The 20,529-nt window shown below is 38.3% G+C and overlaps 1 protein-coding gene across 4 annotated transcripts in view; it reads right to left on the bottom strand.

Moving 5' to 3' along the window:
- Nucleotides 1–20,529, bottom strand: part of SPIDR (scaffold protein involved in DNA repair) — a 199,435-nt gene that overhangs the window by 133,264 nt on the left and 45,642 nt on the right. For all 4 annotated transcript variants that reach the window (XR_011724532.1, XM_071737505.1, XM_071737506.1 and 1 more), the window contains exons 6-7: nucleotides 13,506–13,762; nucleotides 2,995–3,095 (exon numbers count right to left, since the gene is read on the bottom strand). Coding sequence is in view for 3 of the 4 variants with exons in the window: in XM_071737505.1 (XP_071593606.1) it covers nucleotides 2,995–3,095; nucleotides 13,506–13,762 (358 nt within the window). In the remaining variant the exon portion in view is untranslated. The remainder of the gene's footprint in view (nucleotides 1–2,994; nucleotides 3,096–13,505; nucleotides 13,763–20,529) is intronic.

Genomic DNA, 20,529 nt, shown 5'->3' with positions numbered 1-20,529 from the left:
CACTTCTGGATCCATTTTTCCTTGAATCTCAAACGAAAGGAGGACTTCAAACTGTTCTCATCTGAAATTGATCCCCTTTGCCTTAGCAATGAACTTGTGGTCTGCACATCTATGGGATGTTCAAAATGAAATGACAGCTCCCCCAGCTTCAGTCCTCCACATTAACCCTCAGGGTCCCTTGATAACCCTTGAGTTTGTGATTTGAGAAGTTCTTGCCTCTACTTTTACTGCTGAAGTCAGAAACAGTCCTGGGAACAGGGTGATTTAGCAATATTACAGGGCAAACCAAAGGGAAAACAAAATCCAGGAAGAATCTCAGTTTAGCGAGGCACCCTTAGTATGAACCTAAAAAGATGGAAGCTGGAATTGGCATGCATTTGCTGTGCTGACACTTCACATTTCCAGACTAGAAGCAATCAGAAGGTTATTTAGTTACATTACTACAATTTCAGCCATTCCATTTTCCAAACCAAACACCACTTTAATTTTGGTGACAGGAAACAATATGGTGATTCTAAGAACAAACTCTCAAAAAACAATGTTGCCCTAGATGAAAAAATATTCCCAAAATACAATCACAGCTATTTTCATGATTATTTTATCATCCTCGTGCTTTGGAATAAGGACTGGGAATTAGAAGTTAAATTTAGGCTGTGAAGTTGAAGTGTATTCCTAAATTATGGCATGTTCAGCATTTTTAAAAAAATTTAGCAAATGCTGAGACAAGGTAAATGGAACAGCAGCTTGTCCAAAAGACTTGAAACTTGCCCAAGTTCTTGTAGATTTTCACTATGATGACAAAGGGCATATCCCAGAAATGGCTCATCTTCTGCCAAAATCAAATAATCTTGAAGATACTCATCGAAATTTTTTAAATGTACTTTAGAATAGAGCAAGGTATTTTCCCATAGCCCTTTTCTCATAAAATGCTAACAGATTCTGACTCATTTTCTGAAAGAAAGAATAATCAAAGAAAGGAATTCAGCCAGAGGCAGATGTTTAGTATGGAATACTTTAGCCTAAAGTCTAGCAAAATGGTGAGCAGCCAAACATGAGGTTTTTTAATGACACAAGAAGCTAGGACAAAAAGAATGTTAGCATATTAGCAGTGCTTTAGGTCTATTACTATAGAGAACATTAAAAAAAATTAATTCTGTTAAAGAGACAGACCTATTCAATATAAATTTCTGTTCCATATTTCAGAAGAAGCAAGAAAACCATAACCACAGAAGAATGATAAAGTAACCTATCCATTAGTAACTCAGGTGGAGGATAAGCAGCATGCAGAGGGCTGTATTGATTTTAAGTCAGCATGCCTGCATTATTTTCAGCCTCGAAGTTCTGAGAAGAGTTGGCTAAAGACAGTTCTGGTTTCCCAATGTTACTTTCTAGGGACTCTGCTAATAGTAGGGAAATTCCAGAAGACTGAAAGGATTGTGGTAGCATTCAGGAAGGGCAAACAAAGGGACCTGCAATAGCAGAAGACCAGCTAGCTTTGACATCAGAACCAGGCAAAGTGACTGGAAAAAAAAGTAAGGAATTAAGGTCAGTAATATAGTGTACTGCTCCACATGGGTGACACTGTAAACACATAGCATGCAAGTGGCCCCAAGATGTAGGCCCTCTGAAGCTCCAGTGAGAAACTCTATGACTACCTTTAGCCAACACCTTGGGTGTGATTTAAAATTGTACAACTTTCTTGTGAAAAAACAAACATTCACAATCAGTAATGTACCGTTTCAGTGGAATGCAAAAAATAGTCCCACCATCACACTGTGACCAAAGCTAAACCAGAATCAAACTCCTATTTCAGGCCTTGAGCATACTGGAGGCTGCATATTGAATTGGACCTGGCCAATAGTTTTGATGAGACTCAAGCTGGAAAAATACAGAAAGAGTAGTTGTCCATTCTTAAGACCATGCTGAAAATTCTGAGAGGGTACAGTAAAAAGCCATGGAAATCACTTCAATACTGGTAAGAAATGCTTTACAGATCCCTAAAAGGACTGTCTGTTTAGTTTATGTAAATTGTGAGGCAGCATCATTTTGCCATGCAAGTGCCAGAGAGGGAAAATGCAACATACTGAAAAGTTATTTATTTTAATGGAGAAAGGCTTTACAAGAAACAAAAGAGAGGAACTGAAGCCAAGGCAAACTCAGATTTGGAAGAAAATCCACTTCTAAAAATTTGGGAGTGGAAATAAGGACAAGCTCTCAAAGCAAGTGATAAATTCCCTCAAATTAAGACCAGAGGACTTTCTGAAAAATAAATGGAAGTTAATATGTGCTCAGAAACTAGTAGTTGGCTTAATGCAGAATGACTGTTTGAAATTTTGTAGCTTACAGTCACACACACACACAAGTTGATAATAAAGCCTAGCCAGTTCTTTAAACTTAAAGCTCTATTAATCCATTACTTCTCAAGAAATATAACTGAAATATACTGTCAGTCACTTGTAACTAATCATATAAGTCCTACCATTTCTTTTTAAGTAAAGTGCACACCATAGTTATGCTTCGAACTCATTTCATGGCTCTGTTCTAGTTGTCTGTATTTGCTGTCATTCACAATTTCAGCAGTTATCCATAAGAACAGCTGACTTCAAATCAAAGGGCAATGAACAACAAAAGAGGAGAAGGTCATTACAAAGAAACAGGGAAAAAAACCAACCCACCATAAATTGAACCTTGAGTTGTTCTACAACTTGCTGGAAAAACCATTTCCTGAGGTGATGCTGGAAGAAGCAGCTAGATGGAGGCTATGGAAAACAAGTTCTTTTCCCTGTACATTCAAACACTTTGATGAACGAGATGTTATAAATCATAGTATGTAGTTGAAATACAATACTAGCTCAGAAGATATTCGAGAGATTTAAACCCAAGTCAGGCAAAAATAAAAAAATAATATAAACTTGTTGTACCACTATGTGGGCCATATACACACACATCTAAGTATATACTCTCACATAGTAATAAATGTATAATGTTTCTTACCAGAGGGGGGGTTTGCATCTGATATACACTGATGTCTCCAAAAGCTAATGGCAGATCTTTCTCTGTTCTGCAGTCGACATAATCTCTCAGCCAGCCCACCCCTGCAGAGAACAAAGAAATGCTCAATTTTGCCAGGAATCGGTATTCAGTTTTGCCAAGTGACAAGCCATAGGACAGATGGGATATGTGTGCTTTAACATACAGTTAAGCAGACAGAAACACGTAGTAAAGTTACATTTTGCAGATAAGTTCTCCTAATTTTGATTTTCCAATGGATAAACTCCCAATAAAGTGTACACATAGGATCGATACACATAACAGAATATTTTCACTCTCTGAGTGTCCAAAATCTTCATGTTTTCAGTCCTGTCTCTAGCACAAGAATTGTAACAAAAGGTTCCCAACTTTTCTTTGCATGTGTCCTGGAAGATACTACAGGCAACTGCAAATTCAAAACAAACCACTGTAACCACCAGTTATAACAGGTTGGGATTTTTTTTCCTCACAGATTTGTTTGTCTGTTGGCAAGGAGTGATCACAAAAATATTCTTTTACCCATACTTGACCCTATGATTCATTTCACAAGCTGGGTCAAGTGTGCAGTTTCAGTGGTCTGAACACTCTCCAAGCTGAAATTAATTTAGCATTCCCAAGGTGAGGAGCAGAGGAGTGGCATCTAGCACAAATATATTTAAGGTAACACTAAAGCAATTCCTGACCCTGGATCCAAACTCAGAAGACACAATTTCTCACTTTAAGAACAAGAATATGAACATGTTTAAAGATGTCTTTGGGCTCCTACACAGAGCTTTGGGCTACTATGGGAGCATTTGAGCATTTTTCACTGGCTCCAAAAAAGTTATTTACATAAAAATCTATTTCATTCTTTCCTTAAAGTTTAAGTTTTCCTATCAAGTACTATCCTGTATATCAATACAGATTTCTCCTAAGGTGAAATGTTTTCTTGGGTTAAAATGGTTTAGGAATCAAGAGATAACATACAACCTTATGATCATTTGTGCCCACAAATAAAATTTTTTTGGTTTAGAAAAAGCCAGACAGCTTGGTAAAGCTCACATTACAAATGTGAATCTGAGAGGACTCACACCTGTGGAAACCACAAAGGAGCTAAAAATGCTAAGCAGCACTTCAAGTAGTCTGTAAAATGAGAGGATCATAGAACAGTTTGGGTTGGTAAGGACCTTAAAGAACAACTCATTCCAACCCCCTCTGCCATGGGCAGGGCCACCTCCCACTAGCCCAGGTTGCTCCAAGCCCCATCCAGCCTGGTCTTGAACACTTCCAGCATCTACAGCTTCCCCGGGCAACCTGTGCCAATGTCTCACCACACTCTTAGTGAAGAATTTCTTCCTAATGTCTAACCTAAATCTCTTTCAGTTTAAAGACATTACCCCTTGTCTTATCACTACATGGCCCTATAAAAGTCCTCTCTTTGGTTAGTAATTACCAAATAGGCAATTTCACCTGCAGACAAGTTAACAGGTTATATGAAAAGTAGTTAGCATTCTCAGCTGAATTTCTAATGACCAACTATATACTTTTCAAAATCACAGCTAACACAAGGATTATTAGGTAACATGGCTAAACATCTTTGTAATAAAGATCACACAATGAACACTGAAATACAAGAGCCATATTTCACCCAGAATGATCCATAACAGTTTTGTAGTTTCTATTACTGCATCTCTTCTATGGTTGGTATGGTTCACAAAGGGAAGAAAGAAAATCAGTCTCTTCCAGAGGAGGAAAAAATCCCCAAACCCCCCATAATGAAGGACCTATACTTAACAACTTATAAACCCCACTATATTGAGGAAGAAAAGAAACAAAAATATTGGGCTTCAGTAAACTAGGTAAGCTTAACAGCTTTGTTTAATCTTGCTTTCAACTTGGACTTCAAGACATGGGACAACTAATGCAGGGTAGATGAGTGGAAGCTTTGGTATCAAAAGCAGCACAGTCAAACACAGAACTTCATACAGGATAATTTACTCTGCTGGTAACACTCTGCTCAGCCACATTTCCCACAAAACTTGAGCACTTCAGCATTACTGCACCACAGCACTTGTGGGTAGGACAGTTCTTCAAACTCCAGCAAACTGTCCGCCCAGTTTCCCTTCTTGCCAGGGAACTGTTCTCAGATGCAGCTGTAACTCAGCTTGACTCTGTAGTCTACACAAGCCATGCTGGAACAGGTAGATGCCAGCTCAGCTAGGCGTAGAAATGCAGCAGTTAAAATGCATTTTGTGTTTCCTTGTTTAAGCCTTGCACGCATGAGTCTGCAACCAAACTCTGTGGTTGGACTACAGCAACACACACCACAGCTAGTAGCTAAAAAACTTGTTATGCTAAAAGACAACTGTTCAAAAGGAGTGTTCTAAAACCCAAATCCAGTCCTTTCACAGACAACATTCAAAGAAATGTATTCTCTTTGTTTAAATAAAGCCAGAAAGCCTTAAGGTACCTGCACAAGAAAGAAGCTATTACTGGCCCACAGCATAATTTCCCTCCCTTTCCCTGAATGGGGCCATGGTTGTGTCCAGTCAATCAGTTCCTACTCTTCTGTAAGCCCACTACCAGGAATGCCCTGTAGCATGAAGGACAGCAAGTTCCTGGTTTTGTGGCTATTGCAAGCAACAGTAATACAACATCCCTGTTTCAGGCCTCATGTGTCTGCCAGGGGCTGTCTCACTGGCACTTTAAACTTCATTGCTAATTTGCTAACCGTGTCTGTATTAGGATAATAGTTATCACACAGGTCCATAAAAAATAAAACTGTGCCTTTCTTTAGCAGCTCTTTGCACTAATAAAATTCTTTGATTATTTATTAATCATCATCCTTCCATTCGCATTTCAAATGCAGTTAAAAATAGTTTAAGTATAAAACCTCCTAAAGCACTTCCCATTTGTTTGGTTGCAGAGTATACAATACAACTGAGAATGTATTTACGAGATGTTCTCAGCTGGACTGATTGGAAATGGGTTTTTTTTTTAACGCCTGTGTCATACATTGTGAAACTGGCAAAATACAATTTAAGGACATGCCATGCACAGAAGGAATTTCAATGGCAATAGAGAGTTGGTAGTTTTGTTTTGTTTTTTAAAGGCATACACAAAGAAATTTAAGCACCACCTCAAACCTAGGGGGATCAACTCCCTTTCTAGAATATAAACCAAAGAAAAAGATATTTTCTGTTACATATCCTAACAGATTTGATGACAACAGTGTTTGAAAATTACTTATTCTTTCTCATACAGTTCAGGTACCCATGCTGTTGAAAATGCTTGTGTATGTGCTGTGAGACACTGTGAACTATATGGTCACAGTCACTCCTGGCTAAGCAGATCCCAGATAAGAGAGCTACAGAGAGCTTACACAAAGCAGGACATGGCATTAAGCAGGTGCCAGCTTCAGTGTAAGAACCAACTCCATGTTTTGCAAAAGGCTAAATGGTTAAAATTACAGTTATTTTACTCCAAATTGCACATCTGCGGATTGTTAAATACCTAATGAGCTTTTATATTCCATCTTTGCTGGTTAACTGGTTTTACAGTTTTTTGGCACAGATTCTATCATATGGAAGTAACTTGTTGCTTATTTTGGTAAGGCAAGATAGATATGAATAATTTAGATAGTTTTCACTGTCCCCACATTATTGGTCTGAAAAATCCCCTAGCTTTCCTGTTTTTTTCAGCTTTTCAGGCTACAGACACTGTTTAGCTTAATTTTGCCAGACAGGAGAAGTTTGTTGGCAGCAAGGGGAGAGACTGGATTCTACAGTACCAGGTCTAGGTTTAATATGCAGTTTGTTTTTATTTACCTGTGTAGCTGCTTCAAGAAGTTTAGAAATATTCAGTTCCTTCTTTTGCACAGATCTAGCCCTTATGATGCATTTAATTGTCCTCTGTGATGAAACAAACATATGATGTAGGTATGTATATATATATATATAAATATATATAAAATTAGCAAATAATTTTTGATTACTAATGTACAATTACTGCAATCAGGGGAACAGACAAACTATTTACATTAAAAAAACAGTAATTTGAGATGCATACTTTAGTGACCAGCACTTCAAACTTGCCCCCAAGATGTTTTAATATGAGCAAATTGAACGCATTTGGTAAATTGTTAATGCAAAGGGTGTTCAGTAAAGCCAAGCTGCTCAGATAAAATCTCCACTGCTCACAACCTTTTTATTTTCAATCAGGAAACTTTCTGTACAAGTATTTTGTTCCCTGAAATCCCTAAAGGCAGACAGATTTAACCAGCCAAAATCCATGTTCTATTTCTGTACTAAATCTGAGCTTGTTGAAATACTGTATTTACAACACAGTGCCATTACTGTCCATGTCCAGCAATATCCACAGGAAAGGCAGCTTTGATGAGTATTAGAAAGCTCTGCATCTAGTAAAAAGCTCAGTTTCTGGTGCTTGCTGCTTTCCACAAACTTCAATAGCAAGACTGAAGAGCCTTTTGTGCCACCATATAACAAGTATCACTAAAAGGAGCCTGATCAGTGACTTTCAGGCTGCTGGTCTCTACCTTTCAACTCCAATGAGGATAACAGGGAAAAAAAAACCTCAACAAAACAACAAACAAACACAGGAAAAAACGAAAGGGCATAAGTGAGTAGGCTGTGTTTTGAAAAGTCAAATTCAATCATTCTGAAGTGCTGAAGATCTCTCTGTGTTTATTTATTAAGGTTTCCATTCACTGGGGCACTTACCAAAAATAATCCCACATTCATTTAAGTTTACTCCTTTCCAGACATCATTTGACTTTAAGAACAGTGAAAATTTACACATCTCATTATTGAGTTGTCTCCTTATATACAATATACTCAAGACTCTGTGTATTCCAAAACACTATAGGTTACACAAATATATATATATATATATCCACATCTCAGGACTGGGAAATTTCCCTCCTTCTCTCTCTTCCAAGCAAGGATGAAGCTTCTCTCCAAGTTAACTGGTGAAGTAACTGACTTCTGCAATACTCATCTGTCCATTTACAGTCCATGGAGTGTTTGTTAAAGAAGAAAAAAGGACCCCTAAGCATTCTGGCATTTAATTTGTCAACACTGCAAATCCATCAGCCATTATCAGCTAGTTTACAACTTGCAAAATAATAAGCAACACTGAATGCTAACAGTCACTACCAAGTGCTCCTTTAGTGTAGAAAATAGCATGGGTTTGTACCAAAGAAGTGACTGAAAAATGTTGGCCACACAAGTGCAAATCTCTACAGAGGCACAGCCCCTCTCCAGCAAAGAGAAGCTGTTGATTTTGTGAAGTAACAAGGGAACAGAAAGAGTAATTTCAGCTTTACAAATCAGCCCTGTTTCACTGAATTTATAAACTTTCACCTACAATGAACCACCAATACCACGATCCCTGTCATTATTCTCTTTGTTAGATGTGGGATACTTTGCTGGAATCAAGGCAAAACATTGTTTCTTTTCCTATGTCATAGAACAAACAAAGATCAAAGCAGACAGCAATAATTTTAAGACCCTATAAAACTTGTCAAGTAACCATATAAATTCTGGGGGTTTTTTCCCATTGGAAAGGAACCAGTTTTGATCCTGACCCACAACTGCCACGTGAAATTAACAGCACCTAAGGTACACACCCAAAATGAAAGGAAAACAGAAGATCTGTACTGTCAACACAAATTATAATTTCTAACATACAGTTATCAAGGGCCAATTGCATCTACCATCATAAAAATATATAGAGAAGACCTTCCAGATTTATTTGAAGAAAACCAAACCAAAACAGACTGAGTCAACAGGCCATGCAGCAATTTAATAAACTGCACTGCATGCTGAATTTTCATGCGTACCAGTTGCTCACATTTCAAAGCTCTGATCTATTGTATCCATGCAGAGAGGTTTTTTTTTACATTAGCCAAATCAACAATGCAAACATCCTGAAAGCCTCTTCTAGAGTCTTAAGAATTCAAGGATTTGGAGCTTCTTCTAAAAAAAGTTCAAATAAGCCACAAGACTTTGAGTCCATGTAGTCTCTCACCATTCTTTTTTCAATTGTTTCACAAAGGAGGTGACCTCCATAAAACATGTAGAACAAAAATAGTCCATTTTCAGGACTCATTAATAAGACAGTGAGAGCCAGAGGGATCTTTCTGCAACTGCATTAGACCCAAGTGACCATCTGGAGAATTTACAGTGTCTTCAGCTGTAAATTCCAGTCAGTGTATACTACAGACATTCTCAATACCACCTTCAAATAATTAAACTTTTACAACTAGTGCCTGGACACTGTACCACTATTACTCCTGCTAATCAAAAATATTTGTTATAGACACCAAAGCACCATCATTCTTGTGTAGTGAGATTTGGTTCCCATGTCCTAGTTGCAGAAGAAGAGCTGTAAGAGGGAATACAGTCAGAACTGCTGAGAACACGGTGGGCGAGCACTTTCTACATCCCACATGGCCTCCAGTGAAAGATTTTAGCTGAAAAGTTTACCACAGCTCTCTGGCTCCTTAATAAAAGAAAAAAAAAATTCAGATTGTCCTGGCTCTCTAACAGCATAGGCTCTCAGCAGACGTAAGATGATTAATTTAATAAGAGTCTTTCCAGAAGTAAGCTGTTCCTTCTTTTTGCCAGTACAAAAAAAATAAAATAAAAAAAAAATCAAGTACGAGACTCACACGCACAACTTCTCATAGAACACAACAGCAAAGTTAAGAGGAAATTCTGCAGGAACCAGTTTTGATAGGGAGCAGCCAGGCAGCACAAGATGAGGGAAGAGCCATCCCTTCAGATCTGAAAGTTTCCTCTTGTGCAGAAAAGCAAGTTCCATGGTTAAATAAACCAAAGGCATCAAAATGAGTTTTCTCTGATGGGTAACAAATGTACCTTGCTAAACCCTTCTCATCATTAAAATATGTTACACATGAAAATAGAGAAATCTGTAATTTTAAAGAAAGTGTTGGGGTTTTTTTTAATAAATGGCATTATTTTCCTGTTAACACCAAACATCAAGCCAAGTGGAACCATCCACACTTTCTAAAAAATAAGACATTTTTAAACTTTCAATAACTGGAAAAAAAATAAAATGTTGCCAGTGACTACAAGCGGTACATCTATAGTGCAGCCACGACATTATTCAGTTATACTCTCCTGATCCAACAAGAAATTAACTAGCAGGAAAAGCTTAATTCAATAGTTAAAATCAGCATAAGAACACGACAGTCAAGGGGCTGGTTTGTTGCTGCTACACCCTCATGCTACTTGTGGATGCATGTAAGAAAGAACAGACATCATGTTAGAGTAAAAGCCTTCTTCACTTGTGCCAGCTCCTTCCTTCCTTGTAATTTTCTTTATTTTCAAGCCCAGGGTTTGCCTTATGTGACAATCTGTTTCATTTTACTGCACGTAGTACCAGCAGATTCAGTAATTTTCTCCTCTTTTGATAACAACATTTAATTTTAGCAGATAAGATCACTTCATAGTCTGCATACAAATAGAGAAAAAAATAATTAAACAGAATTTCCCAAGATTTTATTTTACTAATAAACTACAAACAGCCGCTCAAATACTAAAAGAGCAAACAAAAAGCTAAAGCAGCTGTTCTTCACAACTAAAAGCTCTTCCAAAGTGACAGATTTAGGAGTTGGATTAATATTATGTAACATTACATGTGTACTTCCTGCACCGAAACCCTGACTTTTTTTTTCCTGATGGAAATAAAACCTTACTAGAAGAAGCAAACAATTAATAAAACCTTTAAAAAAGGTTTACTTGTAGGCAAGAAAAGCTGAGTGCATGCATTTTGAGTTTTCTTCTTTAAAAATACTGACTGAGCCAAATTATTGTTTTAACCCACGTAACAAACTTTGAGACTTTCAATACTCTTAGCTTCTCCCTTATTTCACAGGGAAACTTTGAGAGACTTGGAACTAGTCTGTTTAGACATTTTACCCTGTAGTATTTACATGAATTTCAAATCTAAAAAGAGCTGCTTCCTGAAAATTTACAGTATATACTCTCTCCCCTCAGGCTTGCAAATCACTTGCATTATTTCACTATGCAGTGTTGACTCAAGCTGAGAAAACAGAAAAGTTGTAGGGGAATAAAAGGGCAGGAACATCTAAACCCAACACTCAAAATAATGTTGAGGTAACAGGAGCACAGAGAGCTGCAATCGGGTAACACAAATATAAAAACAGATGGCAGCATGCCTGAAGAAAATGGAAGAGGCTGTTAAACATGGCATAAGATTTTTTCAGAAAGCATAAGCTAACTTTTTTTGAAAGTATTCTTTGTACTTTTGAGGACAGCTTTAGAAACTTCATGCAGCAGATAAATATAAAAATAGAAATAATTTCTGTTTTCTTAAAAGTGGGGAAAAAACTCATTGGAGGCCTATTCTACCTATATCAATACTCTTCCATGAGGAGTCCTTAATACAGCCTGGATGTGGAGTAGAATGTCTCAAACAGGAATTCACACAGAAAGATGGCAGCTCTACCACCTGGCATCCTCTTAATTCAACCCATGCTTCCCTGAGCACCAGCCTGTAGCAGAAGAGCCCAGCTAAGCAAAGGCTCTCACAGCTCTCTTCCACCTATTACATGGTTCTGAATGGTTTGAGTGGGAGTCCAGATCTATCTTGCAGGTTGATTTGTCCTGCTCAGTGCTTTTTGTTCTGTGGCCTCCACCTGTGACAGAGGAGGGAAGGAAGAAGAAAGGACAAACCAACAACTACTATGTAATTTTAGCTATATAACCAGAAAAAAGGGGATGCCACATCATCATCAAGAGATTGATAAACATTTCCCCAAACTGGCCTTTAAATACAGCACTGAAAACCTGAGGTTTCCTAATGAGGGTGCTCTACCACTGCTAGATATATAATATATAGGTGTATAATACACTGGGTATATTGACTGTTAGCACACCAATGCAAATGTTCTTCATCAACAGCAAAAGGAAAGATGGGAAAGAGAGACACATGGAATTAAAGCCCTGAAGAGGAAGAGTGAAAAGATGACAGTTACCTGTACAAGCAAAATAACTACCGAAACAAAACTCTTAAGTGAGTAATTTCCTGCTTGCTTGTGGAACCAGAGTGAAAATCCCTGCAAACTCTACTCCTCTGGCCACTCCAGACCAACTATTCTATATCGTTGTGGTTTGTTTGGTTTTGTTTGTTTTTAAAGCTATTTATTATCTTATATACTTGTTTCAGAGTATCTTTGCTATAAAATATATTTTTGCATAAAGATTGTTGATAGTTGAGGTCATCACAGGAAGCTGGTAAGGGCAGATTCAAGTCATGTTTAAGCTATAGAACCCTGGGATATAATTGCAGCAGCCAAAAGTTTTTTATGGCTGCAGAAAACTACTGGGCAAACTTATGAAAAGACACAGTCACTGAGTGTAACAAAAAGCTCCTGAACATTAAGCTGGTGGAAGTGCATTTGGGAAAAATACCACTACACATGTGTCTTGTTCTTATTACCTTCACACATACCTGCTTTTGGCCACTGACAGGCATTTTTGAGGGTTGCAGTTTTCATCTGAACTGATACAGGTCTGTCTTTATATTTTTGAAGTTACAAGAAACAAAGCTTGACCACACAAGCAAAGCACTTTTAAGTATAGAGATGCCTAGTAATCTGGACTTTCAAATTTGCTCCCTCAGCATTTTGAAATAGCCAAGAACACTTATAGAGAAAAATAAGGCATGGATATTTAACCAAAATGAAGATTTACCTTTTAAGTAATTAATTTATTGATCACTGTACACAGAATCAGCTGTAGAAAAAGTAAGAAAGAACCACATTTTTAAAAAAATGTAGTAGATACCTACATCAGTACTGTTTGCAGTTGTAGTCTCTATAGCTTAAGGCAAACCCTCACATACACCTATGTTGTTAGCAATTGTCATTAATTCAATATAGAAAGTGACTATTTCTGCGCTGTAATTAGCTAGAGAAATAGTGAATTGGGAATATCAGCCTTTCACTGCTCAGGCTGTGACAGTTTTCTTTCAGCAGCTGGATATTTGTTAAAGTATTTAATTAAGACACAAAGATTTAAATTTCAGAGTAACAAATACATCTCACTGTTGCCTAATATGACTCCACCCTGCATTATTCAGCACTACCGCTCATCTAGCCCTTTCCTACACTATTTTTGACAATTTCATCCTGACAGATCTGGAGAGAACCAAAACCTTTTCACACATCTGTAAAGCACTGTATAGCATTATTAGAGGTGCAAAAAATGTATCAATTGGTACACAGCAGTTCAAACTCAATAACTTCCACCACTGACTGTAAAAGTAAACCGAGATCTTTGTTGCCTTGCTCGTTTACACACAAATGATGGCTTTTACAACTTGTGTCTCTAAAATGTTGAGCCTTGAAATGCATTCTTACTCTGCTATATTCTTTTACCTACAATTGAAAAAAATAAAAAAATCCTTAAGAGGAACAGTGCATCTACCTCAGTAGCTTCCTTTTCTTAGCAGAGTCGATGGGGGTCCGGGGGGTCTTGCCCATCTGCTTCCCAGGGGTGCGGAGAAGGGCTTGGGCAGACCTCAGCCACTTGCTGGCTGGTTGTGCTGTGACATCCTCCCTGCCCACCCCTGACCTCAGCTGGAATCTCTTGTTGGATTCTGGAGTAGTGGTCCTCAGGCTCGTCTCTCCTTCTCCCACGCTGTCGTTATCGGATGAATACTCAGAAATTTCTGTTGAAGTTTTCTGAACAAATGAAAACATAAAGCGATTTAAACAGAATGTCAATGAGATAGTAGAGCTTTATGTAGGCAATTATTTACCCTCCTGAGTAATCCATAAATGGAATGCAAATTTATTGGTTTATTTATTAATAACTTCACTGTAAATGCACATTTATCTTTTGTAAGTTAACATGTTCTCCTTAATATAAGGAGATCTAATACATAATATATCTCTTGAGGGACAACTGGGATGAGTAACATTTGTTTTTCCAAACAACTAGATCTGGAGAGTTTAGTCAAAACGACAAGCTAACACTTATCTCTATCAGAAGAATTTTCGAAAGAGGTGTCAGGATTAAAGAAAGTTTTCAGGAAGCAGAAAGAGGCTGATGAGTGATCTGGTTTGTGACTGACAGGAAAGCTGAGAGAAAGGGAACTTTCACATTGACATTCAAGTAAGGCTGCCTTCCATAGTCTCGAGGGAAGAAACACATGCCTCTATTGAGAACTCTTAGCTAGCAAAAAATTACATAAACTTTCATTAAAACAACATTTTTACCACTAAAGCTGGCCATCACCCATGAGCAGCAGGCCTACAGCTTCCCAGGAAGGTTTCAGAAGTTGAGCATAAGCTCTGGGGCCACATCCAGGTGGCTCTAGGGAGGGCTGATCACTGGCCAGCAAACAAGAAGGGCTGAGGCTCAGACTCAAAGCCTTGCTGGAGATCTTCCAGAAACTCACAGGACACACTTGAGCTCATCCTGCTGAAGGAGGGATGAGAGGATTGGATGAGAAGGCTCAAAAACAAGTCTGCAAAGAGATCTGGAAGTCTGAGGAGAGGGCTGGCAGGGAAAATTCTGCTTTGGCTCAGCTTATTCAGGTCTCCTCTAGGGCTCAGGCCAGAAGTAGGGCAAGGCAGCTGGATTGGCACCTCTGCACAGTTGTTATGTATGTTATGCTCTTTTGACCCAGTATTTCTTAAAGCACTGGGTATTTATATATATATAAAATGTGTGTATATATACACACACACACACACACACACATATATATATATATACTGGGTATATATACCAAGTAAAAATACCTGGAAAGTAGCATTTTTCCTAGTACAGAATGAAATTATCTGAAATAGGCAGAAAACTAAGAAAAATGAGCTGTGCTCAGTCTCCAGTGCAAGTTCTGGTGGGGTGAACCCAGTAACAGTCCCATCACTGGGACCACCAGCACCAGCCCAGCTCAGGGAGGCTGGCACAAAACTGCTCTGTGGAAGAGGCAAGGAAGTAACTCAGCCTGATCCTTGAAAGAGCCAAAACCCAAAGCAAAATATGAGGTTCACATTATCAACAGGGAACTAGAAAACCCCAAAGACTGACTTTGCCACAGATCATGATGCCCTGATCATAGAAGAGGATTTGAAAAAATTAGCCTGTTCCTCTGGTCTGATGCAGTCAGCAGCTCTCCACATGGGTTGTCTGACAACTGGCTCAGAAAAGACTTTAAGGATAAAAGAGGAAAGGGAGGGAAATCACTGCATTCAATATAATGCTGTTGCATGTTATTAGTTAGTGTAATTATCCGACACCAACATTTCTCCACTGTGCACAAAAATGAGTTCAGCTCTTGCCAAGTTCTTTAATACATTCTTCACATAAATGGTGAGGCACTGCATTCGTGTTCTGAGAGGTTACCTAAATATTCTGGAAATTGGAAGGACCTTTTATTAAAGTTATCCAGAGAAGGGGAATAGCTAAAAGAATGTAATTAATATCAGCTTGTTTTAAACACAACACATCAACATTTGTCCCTTGGCAACAATATTTCTCTGAAAACAAACTCCTTCCACATTGGAAAAGAGCCAAAAATAAAAGGTTACAAACATGAAAGCAGTAAGGAAGCACTTCATTCTTAAAATGCTATTCTGAAGCACTTTTTTTCTTTTGGAGTTCTTTGATTTTGCACAAATTGCTAACAATACCCACTGCACCGAAAAAAAGGATGAAAACCTGAACTTCTTTGATCAAATAAAATGCAAATTAAGAAAGCCTTTGGGATGTGCTTCAGGTTAAGCACAGGTTTTAAGCCCACTAGCTAATCTAGATGATGGTGCAAATGTAAAAATAGAAACAGAGTGAGAAACAGCAATTTTGCATCCCAGATAAACAGTTAGATTGCTAGAGAATTTACGACTACCTGTGCCAATTACTTATTAAAACAAAACCAAACCTGAACAAACAAAACCCAAACAAATAAACAAACAAAAACCCCACAAAAGATCAGTCCCAGAAATGGTAAAATCCTGATTATAAAAAAAGGTAAAAACCTGTATTTGATGACTATAACAAGCACTCAGTATTTCTTTTTAATAAAATAGCAGTAAGTTAAGAAATGTAAAATTTCCATTTGAAGTTTCCATCTTCCACACAGAAAGCAGAACTGTAAAAATTTTCTGTATAAAAAGAAAGATGGCATATCAATCCTATTAAAAATAACAAAGCTTCATTTTTTAAAAAAGCTTTCTCTGTGATTGCTACTTAGAAGCAAGAGGATGAGCAGCTGGAGAGCTTTTCATCCCTCTTGGCTCTCCTCTCAAAGAGACATCACTTAGTTAAACTTTTCTGAAGAAAATCATCAGTATATACACCCTACTTTTTTATTGGTTCAACATTTTCACTTGTTCAGTCATCACACATTCCAAAAGTATTGGTATAAAGACACATTGCAGATATGATGCTCAGTGAAAGCTCACAGATATTCTAAGTTCATAGCTGAAACTCAGATACTTCAGTGTGCTACAGTATGTCCAAATCTCCTCTTACTGACAAAAAATGACTACCACATTCTATACAGACACTGAAATAACTCTTGAGGGTGGGGATCACTTAGTCTGTCATTCCCTTCTCTGAAAATAATACATTTCTTTCCTCCTGTTATATCTTAGCTTAAATGGCAGAAGAACTTACAGGGTTTCTCCAGTAGCACCCTTGGGAAACCAGACTTTCTCAAGGTCACAGAGCCAAGTTATGTGAGAAATGGAAATAGTGCTTGAGAGTTTGAGACTTTGATCACTATATATACAGAAGAAAATTTATCTTGTGGCATTTCCTTTTCTACTTCTTCTTTCACATACCTTTGCCTTGAGCTCTGGAAGCATTTTCTATTATTCCCTGCTTGTTCATTTATGGACTATCTTTTCCTCTTTTCTGATTTCCCTACTCTTTTCAGAATTATTTTGCCTTTCTCCTAATTGCCCTCTCGTGACAGCACTCAAATGGGGTGAAAGCTGGCTGGTACTAACAAACACACACACAGTTAACTTAGGTGACTCTCCTTCCACCCGAATATCCTTCTACCTCTTTTTTTACACAGTCTTCCTTTCTGATAAACGATGCTACGTAGCCTGGTACTCTCTAAAAAAACAAGAGTGAGCAGAAAAGCCACTGGATTTGCTACAATGAATATTCACAAGCATAAATCACCAGTTCAGTATGTCAAAGGCTCAGGTTATGCTAATGAATGCTTGAAGCTAACTCCACCAAAAGCTTGCTTGCAGGATTAGGGGAAAGGTAAAAGAAAAGAAGTTTCCCCTTAATTAACACAAAATTAATTCAAGCATTGTGCACAAAGATAGTGCAGGATATTGTTCAGCTCTATAAAGATAATTAAAGATATAGAGGATTTAAAGCTTGACGCTCTCTTCAAAGCTTTTTGTTTTCTGAAGCTTTAACTGCACCACTCTATGCCAAATATTTTGCTGTATCTTGCGAATAATTTGGTTCTTGGTAAGGTAGCTGCTTTCACTGTAGAGAGATAAAATTCAGATATACCTTCACAAGAAACTTAATGTTCAAGTGCAGAGCTAGGCGTGTGCTGCTCTGTGGGTGACACCAAGCTTGCTTCTCACGGAATAACCACAGGAACAGCACGCAGAACATACAAGATTAGGTAGCAGTGCGTGGGCAGAGATAAACCGTGTGACAAAAAAGAACAACAATGAAAGACATAAATCACTAATATATTTTTGGACTTGCAAGTCCAAACTGACACAGCAGATTAACTGAAATTTTTTTATCTGGAGCAAGCACCCCGTGTTATTACAGAGACAGCATATACTCAAAATGAATCTCAGATAATGCATAGCAGTTTAGCTAAGTACAGCATTCCTTCTCAGCACATGTGCTCAGACCATCTGATCTGTCCTAAATATTTATCAGTGTTGTTGGTTCAGTGCACTAGGAAATGACATGTCCTGCCCCACACACATAAGCATTTTGTGGTTGCCATTACAGGAAACAGAGTCCTATGCTCTCCAAGGGCACAAGAATGGCCACCTCGAGCCTCTCTCAGGGACTCTCCAAGAGCAACTACCACTGAGCTGACAAAGGTTTTGCTTCTTTCTCCCTGTTCAACCACCACTAAACTTCAGCAACATCCCCCTTCACAAACACATGGGAATGAATTTTGGCTATCTCCTAGATGCCACCACCCCTAGGCTGGAATGCAGTAGTTATTAAGCACATGAAATCATTTATGCCAAGTAGCAAAGAAGAATGCTGTATCTACTTGAATATGGAGAAGTGTAGGCAGCAACACTGTAATTATTCAAAGCAGAATTTGGTCACAGACTGCACCCTCATCTCCTCTTAATGGTGTTTTGAGACCTTTAAACAAGCGGTTAGGACTTCTGCTCTATGACTAATTAAAAAGGATTCATTGCAGCCAGCAGCCTGATGCTTCTTATGGTAAAGAAAATTGATTCATTATTATCTCTGGAAAAAGGAGACCAGCTACTAAACCTTAAGCATCACTGCTTACCACTGCTGGGCTTCCCTCTGGAGAGCGCCTGGGAAAGTCTTACCCATGTTTGGTCCCATTTATTCTGTAAGCTCTGTCAAAAACTACAGCTGTGTTAGCTACTGTCTTAAAAGGCTACCCCAAATATAATTAAATTCAAAGGAAAAAACCCAACAGGTGTTACCTAAAGCAAAGCAAATGGGATGGGTTCTGAAGGAGTTGAAAGGGCTTGAACATAACTTTGGAGAAATTAATGGAAAAAAAGGCTGCTGTCAAGTCTAATGCCAGTTATTCCCTGACACTGGGATTTTTGCACAATTAGGGAAATGAAGAAAAGGTGTGGAGAGCAACACAGAGAGGAAAACTCCCTCTTACACTTGAAAGAGTTAGGAAGTTGAAGTATAGTACACAAAGCCACAAAATGTTGTTTTATATCACACATGAAATAACAATTAACAAAATAAATAACTTGTAGCACCATTTATCAGCTCCCATATCTTATGTAGCTCATCCTGCCTTGAAGTGGAAAATGAGGTGACGATTAGGATTACATGCAGTATGTTTGGCCATGGATTCTTTTTTGTAAAGAGAGGAGTGCATGTTTTTGGTTTGGTTTGAGCTCTCTCACACATAACCCTGTACACAAACACATTGGCAGACAGTATCCTGCACACAGCACTAATTGTATTAGAAAACAAGAATGGAAAAAAATATTAGAATACGATTTTGCACACACACAAAAAGATCAACACCAATATTTGATCTTTGAAGGAGAAACTCTGGGAGAGGAACAATTTAAATCACAGAAGAACAGGCTCTTTATAGCCCTAATGACAATATGGTATTTGACTGACTGTTTTTCTGTTTGGTTGGTTGTTTGGGGTTTTTTTAAAGCTAGGTAAAGAATACACAAGTGGTAAGGAAGATGAAATTGAAGCTGTAACTTCTAATCCTGGGCAGAAACCTCAGCTTTTACAAGGCAAACAGGTTTAGCAGGCTATACCTCTGGAGATGCATCCACAAGGTGTTCCAGCCTGCCTCTCCCAGAACAGGTTGTTCTAAAGCATGGATCAGCCGACCGAAACAGGTGAGGCTGTCTTCTCAGCCCAAGTGCACTTTCATACAAAATAAGTCAGTACAGCAAGAAGCACTCCATTTGTTTCTAAGCATCCTCTTTAGGTGCAGAATTAAATAGTGACTCTGAAGGTAAGACAGAACAAAACAGCTGTCTGCTGGGCACAAGAACAGGAAAGAATAGTAGGGGACAGCGAGGTATTAACGTACAAAATGATGCCAAAGTTTACTGACAGCAGTTAAGGGATACTGATTTGTACTATATGGAGTGCAAGGAAAACCCAGCTGCAGTCAGGGCATCTGTGGCATTTGTGCTGCAATTGCACCTCTTAAGAGCAGACTTTTAGTACTCTAATGTAGCTTTCGTATTAAGAATTCAATCTCTCAGTTCCTGATTTTCTGCATTACCACTGATGTCTCTATCAGTCTGTGATCTGAGTGACAGTAAACTCCTAACAGACCCAGCAATGTTGAAAAATGGCAATACAGAATATCTACAAGTGCTTTTCTGCTTTGTCTAATTTTTTTGCCATCATAGAGGAACACCTTCAGGTGTCATTTTCAGGGAAAATGACTGGCTACAAAACACAATTTGGACCAGTTCGTAGATACTGTTGGCCAATGTTACATTCAAGTGAATTACCATAACCCTTGCTCTCCATTCCTTCCTCAAAAAAAAAAAAAAAAAAAAAAAAAAAAACACAACAAAGGGGGGGGGAGCAGGGACACCACTTCACGTGTTGCATCTTGCAAAGTATTCAGGGACAGAACCAGGTCTCCTCTCCTGCAGCTGTGTATTATCCCACGCAGTTGAGCTCTCATCTTGATAAGGATCCTCCAGATGATAGAGACCTGGGTTTTCAAATATAAATACTTGACTCTGATAGGGCACGCAGATAGTTACATCATTTCACACTGAAG

This window comes from Heliangelus exortis, chromosome 2 (assembly GCF_036169615.1).
Source record: "Heliangelus exortis chromosome 2, bHelExo1.hap1, whole genome shotgun sequence".
Lineage (NCBI taxonomy): Eukaryota > Metazoa > Chordata > Aves > Apodiformes > Trochilidae > Heliangelus > Heliangelus exortis.
Note: the sequence above shows the minus strand (reverse complement) of the source record. Positions and strands in the feature narration are given on the sequence as shown.